Genomic DNA, 12,712 nt, shown 5'->3' on the forward strand with positions numbered 1-12,712 from the left:
TCTACAGTGCAGTAACCCAACTGTGAGGAGGGTGCCTTAGTCCATTTTAAGAGTGAAATCAATTGAATCACTGAGTTTAGGACAAGATTCAGCTCTTCTCTCTTCCAGACTCATACCTGGCCAGATGACACACCTTGAAATCCTTCAGCTGTATTGCCAATATTTTTTCCTGTAGGACGAGGCAGCTTAGGGTGGTATAAATCTACCTTAGATTGTATAAATCTACCTGAAGGAAATTAAAGGTTAGAAGAACCTACTCACTTTTGTTTTGCTTTCATCTGAAACATGTGGACAGTATTTCCTCCTATTACCATCCTTAACTGCCTGCACAATTCATGTTCTAAATCCCTCCAGTAGGGGGTTTGTTCTTGTCCCTTTCTGCAGGTAGATGACACAGCAGAGTGGTGGCTTACACCTACTGTGTCTGGATGTTCAGAGGTTAACCAGAGCTGGCTGGGGATGCTGGCACCATTTGTTAAAACACAGGAATTTGAATCTCATCAAAATATTACACCAGTAAAAAAAAAAAAAAATCACACTCCTTCTAAAAAAAATTAAACCCTTTTTATTTGTATATTTATTTTTATATATAAAAGAAATACAAAAACAACCCCACAAACAATGCTGATTATGGCAATTCAGTTTTGTCAGCCCCCTCTGCTTGGGCTGCTGCCTCAGATCCACCGGGAGTGAGCAAAGTCCTCCGGTTGTAATGTCCTTTTATGATTCCAGAGTTATTGTTCTCATTAAGAATTTGTTTCTGTTTTTGCCTGTTAAGAGACTGTACAAGTCCTAATACAACAGCTGCTAACGAATACTGTCCAGTCAGTTTTCTCGGTTGTAAGATCAGAGGATTTGGTTGAACTCTTCCTAGAAGAAAATATGTTTTGATTTTTCCTTCCTGTTCACTGATACCTTTGACATAAATTTCTCCACGGTAGTCGAAGGCAAATCCCCGGTCCTTCAGGATCAGATACGTTTCTTCAGGCACTTGTATTCTGTCACTAACACCTGTGCTGTCCATTCGACTTGCCAAATTCACTGTTTTGCCCCAGATATCGTACTGGGGTTTCTTAGCACCGATAACTCCTGCTACGACAGAGCCATGGCTAATCCCTAATTAAAAAAAAAAAAAAAAAAAAAAAAAAAGTAAAAATGCAAGAGAAGGTAAAATGTAGCATTTAAGAACCAGGTGAAGCATAGTTCAGATACACTTATCTCCAGGCTTAAGAAAGAGGTGCATAGTTAAAGAAATTAAATTTTAAAAATCTGTAAAAGCTATAAAACATGAACAGTGATATCAGCAGGCTTATTTTATGGGACTTCTTTGTTAGTGGAATCACAATACTTTTGTGTCATCTGTATTCTGTACATTGTTGCCAAAGCTCCTGAAAATTTATTCTCAGATAATAGGAAAGATTTCTGGAACTACATTTGTTGAGGGCGACCTTGTTAGTGCTATACAGTCAAGAAATTGCATTCTTATGTTCTGTGAAGTGGAAATATTAAAGCATTCTGTGAAGCTATTGAAAGACTTCATTTTGTAAGATTGTTGCATAAAAAGACAAGCAATATCTTTTGGTTTATTTTCTAGAACAGTGATTTAAGAATAATTTCAGTAGAGTGCAAGATATCTTTTGGAAAAGGATTTTGATTTCTTAGGTTTTTTTTGTAAGATTTTTTTTAAATGGTGATAGAACTATTATCAAATACTCTTGCACTCAGGCTCTATGAAATCTTTACATGTGATCTACACTTACTAAATGAGAATGCTCATTCCTTGAGAAATCTTGGGAACTATGAGTTTTGCATTCAAAACTATTAGGAAATGCAGATCAGACAGTGATGCTGTGACCCTCTATGCTGTGACTGATGAATATATTTCAGTTTTTCTATGGCAGGGTTATCTGTAAAAGACATGTCTCTTCCAGGTGATTTTTTTTTTTTTTTGTTTTGGCCAGTGATCCAGTCAGCATGAGGAGTCATTGAATTTGCTCCTGCTATGTGCCATATATTCAGGGCACTTTTTTATGTCCTATCCCACTAGCCATGTAGAATATTCCATCCAGAGCAATTGCTTACTCATCCTAGTAATTCAGAGCTGCTGCCACTGGTCAAGTCAGAGATGGAATTCAATTTTTGTGCAAAACAGAAATACTACTCCCAGGGTTTAGAAGAAATTACTTGTTTTACTGAAGAAGAATATTATGCAGGGAGATTAATTAGGGACTGTGTGAGTATCAGTCTTGGGGCTGTTCACTTTCTGTGTTCTATCTATGGGTTCTTAGTACCAGACTTACTAAAGACAGTGAATTAATTATGTTCCCCATTCACAATTCACTGAAATTTTGAACCCCTGCAATCCCCAAATCAGGGCCAATATTCTGCAAATGGAGTATTTAATATTTCTGACTTTGCCTGGGATTAAATCAATTTGAAAACAGAGGATACAGTATTTGGACCCTTCTAAACTGTGCATGTCTTTGCAATGTTACTGGAGTGCACTCTGGAGTCACATCCTTGCAGATAAAAGCCCATTTTAACTCTGGTGTTTGAATCATGCTTACCAATCCGTAGTTCAAAGTTGTTGAAGGAATGCTTGTTGATCTCCTGTATGCTTTCATTCAGAGCTATGGAGAAGTCAGCCAGGGCACATAAGTGTCCCCATTTGTCTTCACATTGCTGAGAAAAAAAGTTATACACCAATATGTCAATAAAGTTTTGCATTTGCTCAGCTGCCACCCATCCCTACAAGTACCAAGGGTTTGCATTTGGAATGTAGCCTTGACATTCTAGATGAAAGAGAGGTACACTGCTGTTAATGGTAATGCTTCCCATTATGTTATACTTGTATAACTGGATAGAGAAGGGCCAGAGAAAGTAACTTTCTGTCAACAATCTGACAGGCAATCATGAGAATTAACAAGGCTGAGAAAGAAAGTATAGAGAGGACTGAAATTGCTCAGACTCAAGAGTCAAAATCTAGTGAGAGCAAATGATGACCCACATAAGCATGAAGTAGATTGAAAGAAGTAAAGGATGTGTAATTCTCCTTTGCTGAAACTATCACCTAGGAAAAGCATCAATTCAAGTGCTCTCAGAGATGTAATGATGACAGGAACAGCAGGGCAAGCCAGGCAATCTGGGGTTGGTTAAGGGAGAGAGAAAAGGCTCTTCTGTAGCTCATTAATTGCCCTTGCTTAGGGCAGGCAAGTCACTCCCTGCTCCTTCCCTTCATTTCCATTCCTACAAAGCAGTCAATATACAGATGGGGACTGCAGTAGGTTTTAGTCTTCCCAGAACACCAACAGAACAGATGGCTGTGGCTTTGGCCCAATGATTGTATGGTGTCTTCTCATCTGTTCTGGAGCAAGGCAACTCCTTCTTCAAATTTCCAGTTCATAGTACAAAGGATTGTAAATCTCTCCCCGGGTCACGCAGTCCAGCCTTTGCAGTTTTCATCATCCTGTGTGTTTAATACTGAACATGAACCTCTCCTTGGCATCCCTGTTCTGTTCACACCATGCTTGCTCCTTATCCTTAACTGGCTCTGTTCACATCATGCCAACCTCCCTCAGCAGCCTGCACCTCTAAGGTGCTGACAAGGTGGCAGACATGTACGTACGACAAGTATATTTAAAACATCCATTAAAATTCCATTAAGCTATTATAGTTCAAGAAAAGAGATGAGTTAATCAGTCTTGGAAAGGCAGTGAAGATTTTATCCCTATGAAATTTTACCCCCATCAAGAGTTAAAGGAAGCGATTAGGAGCTGTGTAGCTATAACCAACTATCTCCCTGGTGTTCTATCCTTCTTTTTCATGTCAACACAGAAGCATTTTGACAATTAAAAATCCCATGCATATCTAGTTTTATAGATTTCTAGCTGTCAGCATCACTTGTTACTCTGTAGGTGGGAGATGCTCAGCTAGTTACACTCCACGAGTTTTATAATGTATTCTTAACAAACAGTGGAAATTTTCTGTTTTATAAAGCTCATGATAATCCAGCTTCTGCTTTTCAGAAGTTGTGATCAATGTGGGCAAATCTGATTCCCAGCCTGTGACTGACCAGGGGCATTGTGTCCCTTCTGTGCTGCTCTTCTTGGGGATTGGCACCTGTTGCCAAAAAAACAGATTTCAGCAACAGCTGGCTTCTCACTAGATATATTTTGGAGCCTTATCTGATTTGTTTCTAGGCAAGTTCTTGGGTAGAATTATGAATGGATTTCTCTCATCTGACTTAAGGGATGTTTATGGCTGTGACTGTGTGTGTGTCCTCTGTGACTACTTATCCCCTCAGCTTGGTTTGCTTGCTCTTCAGTTGAACCAAGCACCTGCTTTCTTTTGATGTGTACTTATCATGCTGCCTGTAGATATGCTGTATCAAAAAAAAGTACAAATGCAGCATTACACTTGCATAAGTACACTGTCAGTTAATAGATATCTCTCTTCATCAATTATTGGAGGTTGTCAGTTATGTTCCTGTCTGAATTATTGAGGTGGCTTTAGAGTATGTCTGAAGATATAGGTAGACCTGATCTAGATTCACATTGGTGTGATTGAAAGGAATATTTTTTTCTCCTGTAAACCTAAATTTGAAGAAAGAATCCATATGTTTCTTGTTCCAAGCACAAGATGGCATTTCAATTCATTGAGAAGTGCAACTGCTGTCTGCCAGAATCCCCAAATGTCTATTTTATTTTAGCAAAAAAAGTTTTATGAACAACATAAAGATAACAATTTTTATATTTTTGAATATGAATGGTCAAAATAATCACAAGCTTTTCCTTCTTAAAGAAAATTATCCTCTTACCTGTTTTTCAGGTGACAATCCTGACACGGCCATGTATGTGCTGCCAATTGTTTTAATTTTTTCAATATCTTGAAATCTCTCTTCACCTAGTAACTAATACATATGTAAAAATAAAAATATTGTTAAAATAAAAAAATAATTTTTTAAAATAAAAAATACTGCATTAATTCTGTAATTCCTAACACAAAATGCTTCTAAATATATGAGAATGTATCATTACACTTTCCAGTCTGTTATGGCACATCATTTATTCTGGATCCCAGGGAACACTGATCTGGAACTCTGCAACATCATCTACTCACTGAGTGCATGCAAGTTAATTATACTGTTTGGTAAATTCCACAATGGGTAATATAAGACATGCATATCCCAGACTAAGAGAAATGCATCCAAGTCCTGCATTTCCTGAGGTATGATCACTGAATATTAGTGAAGACAAACTCTCTGTGTATCTGTGTATGAATAGAAGACTTGAGTCTTCTAAAAGTGTTTCTAAAACTCTGCTGGAGGAACTGAGTTTGCAAAGTAAGTGCTGCTACAGCAACAATTATGGTGATGAGACCAATATTCAAGACCAAGCTTCTTGGGGCTCTGAGCAACCTGGCCCAGAGGGAGGTGTCCCTGACCTGTCAGGGGGGTTGGAATGAGATGATCTTCCCACCCAAACTGTTCTATACACAGTCGATGGATGGAGGTAGATGCCTCCAAAGAAATCCTGTAAGACACCAAGTCCTCTTATATCTCCTGCTTCCCCCTACTTAGGGTCAGAATGGACACCAATATGTCCATTGGGTCATTGAATCTATACATTTATGTATTTTCCCCTTCTAACAAAAATTCCAAGAACCAATGGGAAATGGTAAATCCCTGTATGTATTTGGAATTTGCTATAGCTATGGGTGTTAGAAAGAACTTGTCAGATTGAGAAGAAGAAAGAAGAGGAAGAAAAAATTTAGTTGAGTGACTAAAGCACTGAATGAAGTGGTAGTGAAAGTTTGGTCACTATTCCAAGTCTACATTTATGGTTTAACTTAAGACTTTCCATGAAATAGAAACCAGAGCCTTACATTCTTTGAAAGACCTTAGCAGAGTTCAAGATGTGGATTCTATCAGTGACAACAGAGTGTGGGATATGGGCATTAATCACCTCATCACAGGAAAATGTTTGTTTCTGGTGTTAATGCCAAATACCCTGTGAAACTTTGAGATAAGCTGTATGGTATCTAATAAATTTAGGAATCTATATGGTTACGAAGACATGGAAGAATAAAAAAGCACTTCTCCAAGAAAAGGAATTTCAAAATTTAAATTCTAAAGGCTCAATTTAGTTAAGGTTTAAACGGAAAAAAAAAAGTAGTTTTGTGGTCAGGCAAAAATAAAACACAATATTTTTCCCCTTTCTTTTTCTACACTGCACATTTTTTTTTTTTCCATCTTGTGTGCTGGAATTTCCTGTCCACTGAAGGGATTATTTCATTCAAAGGGAGAAACATACCAAAGGCATAAGATGAAATATCCCCTGCCACTGCAGTAGCCCCAGCGCCGTCAGCCGGAGCGCCGGGGCCTGGGGAGCTTCGCTGGTGGTGTGCAGATATGGCACCATCTGCCCCTGATGGGAGGCTGCGCAGCATTCCACGGAGGGAACACAAAGCCATATGGTGAATGGCTCCTGTCCAAGCCAGGAAAGTCCAAAGACTTGACCTGCTTCTCATTTTTCTCCAAACTGCCACAACGGCCCATTGTGTACCTTTCCCTCTTACAAGGGCAGCTCTTCCAACTGCTCTCTTAGAGAAAAAAGATTGTTTCTTGTAGCTCTGCCTCTGTGAGCAGTCTGAGTGTGTGCTTGAGCAAGGGGAGAAAATGGTCTTGCTTCAAAACAGTCCATATTTTCATTTCCAGATGGTTGCTGGAAGCAACAGCAAATAGCACACTAATTTAAAATGTATAATAAATATCTAAAATTACCCTTCTTAGGAAAGAAAAAAACATTGGCTGTGATGCAATTTAGAAAAAAATATCCCAAGTTATGGCTTTTTTCCTCATTCATTATTGTTTCCAAATCTACTGTTTGCTTTTTTTTTTCCTCTGCTTTATATGGCCTGTTCAATAGATTCTTTCCTTCTTCAATGTAAGTAAATAATGGTCTATTTACTAATTACTTTCTTCATGGTATGACAGGATGATGGATTTTGATATTGGGGAAAGATATTCCAACTCAGCTGCCATTTGTTAAAACATTTTAAATAGGCTGCTAATTTAAGTTGATAGTCCAGGGACACATTTTCAAACAGTAGAATGTGGTTTGTATCTAAAAAAAAACTAATGGATTGATGCTGCAATTCATGTACAGCCAATGTTGTGTGGAGGTCAGACCCTGGGATCACATGTACAAAATTGTACAAAAAAAGAATGTTGCAGGACATATCACACAACTTCAAACTAATCAAAGAATCTGAAAGCAGGATCCAGTGTTCTGTTGAAACCTCTGCTTGTGGCAACATAATATATTAATATATGTTGTAATATACACTATGTAAATCACTGTAGGATAAATAAAATGCAAGAAAATAAAAGAATCTGTGAACAAGAAAGCTCTTCTGAAAACACAAAGCCCAACTGTAACATTAACATACATAAATGGAAAATTAAATAGCCTAGAAAGAATATTACATTAAAAAAATTCCTTGAAGATCCATAATATCTGCAGAAATCTTATAATGTTCATTTTTTGGACTAACATCTCTAAGAAAGGGAGTTTAGCACTGTATGTGTTTTAGAACTACAGTCATAGAAAAAGCAAGTAATTATAAAAGGTAGGTTTCAATGCTAAATTTGTTTTTTTTTTGCCAGTCCAGAAACTTGCACCTCCTGTTCTGCCTCAACTGGCAGGAATACTGGATAACTTGGAAGTCAAAAAAATTTGTGAGCCATGAGGGAAAAAGAAAAAGAGTGAAGTCTGTATTTTGACAATAGTCAACCACCTATTCTGCAAAACTCACTTTTGTACCACATTCTCCCACTCTCTAAGAAAGACCCAGTCACAATCTGACTCCTCTCTGGGTATGTACCCCCTACAGCTGTCAGTGACAGGTTCTGTTCCAATTTTCACTATTTATTTACTATTTTGTTGCAACTGTCTTTGTCCCACTGACATAGACCTATTACTATGGAAAGCAAAGTAACAGATCCCGCCTGTAACTTTGTTATGTTGCAATAACAAGGTAAACCCTCTAAAAAGAAGAAATAGCTCAAATTTCTTTCTTGTGTACCTATCACATTTTCCAAAGCAGGTAAATTTGTATTTTTAGCATGGTTTCCATTCAGAAACATCATTTTGGCCCTGTAGACAGATCATCTCTGATATTATTATCTCTGTAAGGAAAAGAGGCAATTCACAGTGCAGAATATGATCTGAGCCTAGGAACTCAATTCAGTTGTCTAAACATGTATGTCCAGTGTGATCTAGAGTATTCTTGCCTTGAACACCTCCAGAACATGAGTTTTCAACGTGCCTGCTCCAGAACATGAGTCTTCTGGTAATGCAGTGTAGGAGCTGATAATCCCTTGTGGGTGTCCCAAATCACTTAGGATGTATCAAATGGCATCAGATGCCTTTGTCTTACACTCCTTACTAAGATTTCTACACCAAGGTATCTCTCCAGAGCTGTTCATTTGCAGAGTTTCCCCATGGATATCAGAGCTGTTCTGCTCTCAAGGGGCACATCTGCATTTTCCTCTCAGGGCTGTGTTGGAATAGCAGGCAATCTTGGCAAGAAACACAGGGAAAAAAAGGAATTGTGACATTGTATAGTGTCAGTCAACAGTTACATGGAGACATTGCTAGCCCTGAAATATTGCACCAGGAATGATTTCTGGTTCCTTTTCCATGGATAAGGTTACTACTTTCAGTTCTTCTGTCTGGCATATCACCTTTCAGATTGTTTAGACAGAGTAAACTAATGACACGACCATGCTGCAAGTAGGTTAGCAGTCAGCAGGGGACCCTGTAATTTCATTTGCTACCTGTACCAAGAACATATCTATTCTTCAACTAAACATGTCTGGGACATAATACAGTCTCTAATTAAGTCCTTTATTAATTACAGAGCAGGTGTTAGGGGCCTGAAAGTAATATTGTGTTAGGGTTTTGATTAAAACCTTGTCTTCAGTAATTGCCACAGCAGCAAAGGAATTTTGTTGTGAAGATTACATGAATGTGCATGACAAAATATCTTAATGCGAAGACTATTGCTATGAATTAATTTGAGTGGTAATCATTTTAATCAGATCTGGAAATAAAAACAAAACTATTAATCAAGAAGAATGCTGACAGCTGTGCTAGATCCTGGAGGTAAGAAGCAGGCATTTATACCCATGGGTAATGCAGTGCAGGAACTTAGCAGGTGAAAGAGTTCTTCTCGTGAGGGAGAGATTTTTTTTTTCTCAGTTAAAATGAACAGGGAAGTGTTCCCAGTGAATTCTTCTATTTCCCACTCATAGTTTTAGTATCTCACCAATTATAAGGATAAACTCTCAATTTCAGCGTCAGTAATCTTAGCCTTGGTATAATCTTTATGAGCAACCCCATGCTCAAGTGCCCAGGATGGAAGTGACAGACCAATGATACCATATTTTCCCCTTCCCTTTTCTCTCTGGATCATTGCAGTCTGGAGCAAAGGTCCAATCTTGTTGCTAGGTAAAGGTGGTTCCAAATCTATTTTTACCACTCAGGGATCTCAGGAGGGCTACACTCTCCTGAAAACTGCCTGCAGTATAGAGGTTAAAATTCTCTCTGCTAGGAAACTTTGGCAGTATTTTTTCATCCTTTCTGGTTTTGAATTTTTTTAAAGCTCTTCTTTGGCCTATGCTCTGTCTCCTTTCTTAATTCCTCTTGGGCTCATTTCAGGACATGATACTACCTGTATAAGCTTCCTTACAAACTACTTTGCAGAGTATGCAAATTTATCCTGACTTCCTCTTCAGTTACCAGGTTTTCTTTGCTATCACCTAGCAATAGCTACATTGGGGATATGACTTCTTTTTATCTTATCCCCTCCTCAGCTCCTTTTCTGAAATTAACTGGACAGAATACCTAAATAAATTATTTCTCCTTTCTGTGTCCTTTCCATAAAAAAAATCCCTTCAACTCTGAATTCTTCAGTGAAAAAAGCAGCTGTACTTCATTTATCTCTCTATAAAAATCCTAACCAGACAAGTCTTTTCAGTTAATATTTCACCACCACCTTTCATTATCTACCTAACATTTGCTTCTGAGCTGTGTGCTTCACATTTCACTGGGCACTGTTTTACTGTTTAATATTCATTGAGTCTATTCAATCACCACCTTTAAAGCAACATGTTTGTATTTAGACCACTATTTTTCAGAAGAGTTGCAGATATGTTCATACTTCTTTCTTCTACAGAACTGAAGTATTTTCTACTTTCAGATACTCTGGTGCAGATTTGAGCTTTTATGGATGTTTATACTTGAGTATTGCTTTCAATCTCTATCTCATTAGATCATTCAGAACAATGTCTGGCAGGATGAAGGGCAAAAAAGCAAACCAGACAATTGTAATATGAGATAAAAAAAATCAGAGAATTATTTGAAGCAAAATAATCACCAAATTTGATAATTTAGTATGACATATTTGCCATGATAGTTTAAACACTATCAAGGTTTCTCTAGTAGCTGGCATTACCTCATCAAAGTCTGCAATGATTTCATTCAGTAAGCGAAGACATTCTACTCCTTGGTTATTCATTTCAGTCTGGGAATAAAAGTCAGCAAATCCAGGAATAGAAGCAAACATCACACCAACAGCATCATAGGACTGAGAGTATAATTCCTGAAAAAACAATGAGGAAAAATGAAGTGTTAACATAATTGAGAAAATGCAATTGGCAGCAATTAAAATAGCATTCTTAATTTTCCATTCATAACACCTTAACCTTGGATGCTGACATGAGTATATTAAGGGCTAGCCAGGTTCAACAGGAGGAGGCTGACAGCTCTTAATGTTTTTATTGCAGATTATATGCAGGGTTTTCTCTTTCTTTGAATGCCTGCTCTTTCTGCTTCTCAGGTCAAGGAGCTACACCAGCAAAAGTGAAACAGAAATTTTTCTTTTGATTTATACGAGGAATGACTTGAATACATGAAGGATTCATTGTCAAGTACAAATACCAGTTATCACATTTTTTGGAGGATAATTTGTACTTCACACTACTGTAGCTCTTTGCAAGTTTGTTTATTCACAAGTTTTCAGAAAAACCTTACTCTGATAAACTCTGGTTCTCCTAAGGTGGCTGTGGAGCTCTTAGGTTGCCTGGCTCTGGGAGATGTTCTTGCTCTTAGGGTTCAAAAGGAGGGAGAAACACAAGTGGGAGTGGTAATAAAGTTACTGGGGAGAACAGAAAGCAGCTTATAAGGGATCAGTCACAGAAGGCTATTAGGATAAAGTATGCCCTGGAATAAGCTTCCACTTACATTATTCATATAATTCACTCTAGTACTGAATGACAAATTTATTTATGAAGGGTCTTGTGTCATTACATATGTGAAAATGTAGACAGTTCTTGTCTGAACTAAAGCTAATTTTTAGGAAAAAAAAAATTAACTTTAAAGATTCCAGGGATTTCTACCACAACTCCTGGTATGCTTTTCTTGCAGCTAATATACCACCATCATATGTATTCTCCTTTGATTTTTCTTTCCTGGCTTCAGCTTCTGTAGTTTTAGGTAATGGTGGACACTTCCATTTCTGTTTATGAACCTTTCTTATGTCATTATGACCTGAAGTATTTTTTCCTCAAAGTTTTTGTTAGTGGCTTTAAGAAATGTTAATACTTTGGTTTCATGGTAAAAAGACGTACTGCTGATTGCCATACACTTGACATGAACAATTCTGGCCCTTATTTCTTCATCCTGCTTCTCCCTAGAAAAGCATCCTGAACCTCTGCTCTGCTCTTTGATATGCTGCTAATGATTCTACTTATCCAGGCTCTTTTGCAATGTGTCTTAGAGTAAATGTGGGCAAATTCCTTTAGTTTGCAAAGCCACTGCAAAGCTTTAATTGAGAAAATATGTTTGATTCCCTTCCTGCCCTTACCTTTTGTTTCACTGAAGAGCATCCTCAGGGTTGTAGAAGCCATACCCTAAGAACACTCTTACTCCCTTTTGTGGGTACAGAAAAAAATAATACACATATTAATTCATGGGTGCTTATGAAAGATCTGAAAATGTGTGCTAGGAGAAGCACGAATACGCTCAGCCATACTTGTGCCTGGGATCATGAATATAGAAAACAACTGCCCGAGCCTTCAGTTGCTCCATTTTTCTATTTTTGGTAAGAAGCATAAGGACAGAAATAAAACATCCATAAGAAATTACTACAGTACATATTTGGGAATTCATTTTTTTGAGAGCGGAGAGATTAACTTAATGGCCAGACATAAACTGCAGGATTGATTGCCCTGAAATCTAGTAGATTTTTCTGTTTGCCAGCTCATGCATAAATCATCCCCAAGTATGGTTACTCTGGAAATTGCCTTACAAAAAGCAGGGGTGGTGGAATTTAATTCAGTGGCAAATTATTGAAGCATCAGCAGTGATCCATGGGGCATCTGCTTGCTTCTGAACATTATTATGCATGTGACCGTACGTGAATGAAAGTGTAAGATGGGAAACTTATTCTGTGAAAATCCATAATGCAGATATACCAGAACACACTGTTGACTGGTATCAAGGTCTGCTTCACTTGCAATGAAACATTTGAACCTGGTTGCCTTCACACTCACAATTTCTCTTGTGTGTAGAAGGTTTTCTACAGCACTTTCATACCCACAGATTTTTAAATTTCTCTAGAGTAATTTCTAAAGTTCCTTTTCTTGGAG

The 12,712-nt window shown here is 37.8% G+C and overlaps 1 protein-coding gene across 2 annotated transcripts in view; it reads right to left on the reverse strand.

Moving 5' to 3' along the window:
- Positions 1–559: 559 nt before the first annotated feature.
- Positions 560–12,712, reverse strand: part of ADCY8 (adenylate cyclase 8) — a 117,239-nt gene continuing 105,086 nt past the window's right edge. For both annotated transcript variants that reach the window (XM_021542361.4, XM_021542360.4), the window contains 4 exons: positions 10,519–10,665; positions 4,817–4,909; positions 2,568–2,682; positions 560–1,116 (listed from right to left, as the gene is read on the reverse strand). In XM_021542361.4, coding sequence (XP_021398036.1) covers positions 629–1,116; positions 2,568–2,682; positions 4,817–4,909; positions 10,519–10,665 — 843 coding nt within the window. In that variant the 3' untranslated portion in view covers positions 560–628. The remainder of the gene's footprint in view (positions 1,117–2,567; positions 2,683–4,816; positions 4,910–10,518; positions 10,666–12,712) is intronic.

Source organism: Lonchura striata, chromosome 2 (assembly GCF_050655825.1).
Source record: "Lonchura striata isolate lonStrDom1 chromosome 2, ASM5065582v1, whole genome shotgun sequence".
NCBI classification, from domain to species: domain Eukaryota; kingdom Metazoa; phylum Chordata; class Aves; order Passeriformes; family Estrildidae; genus Lonchura; species Lonchura striata.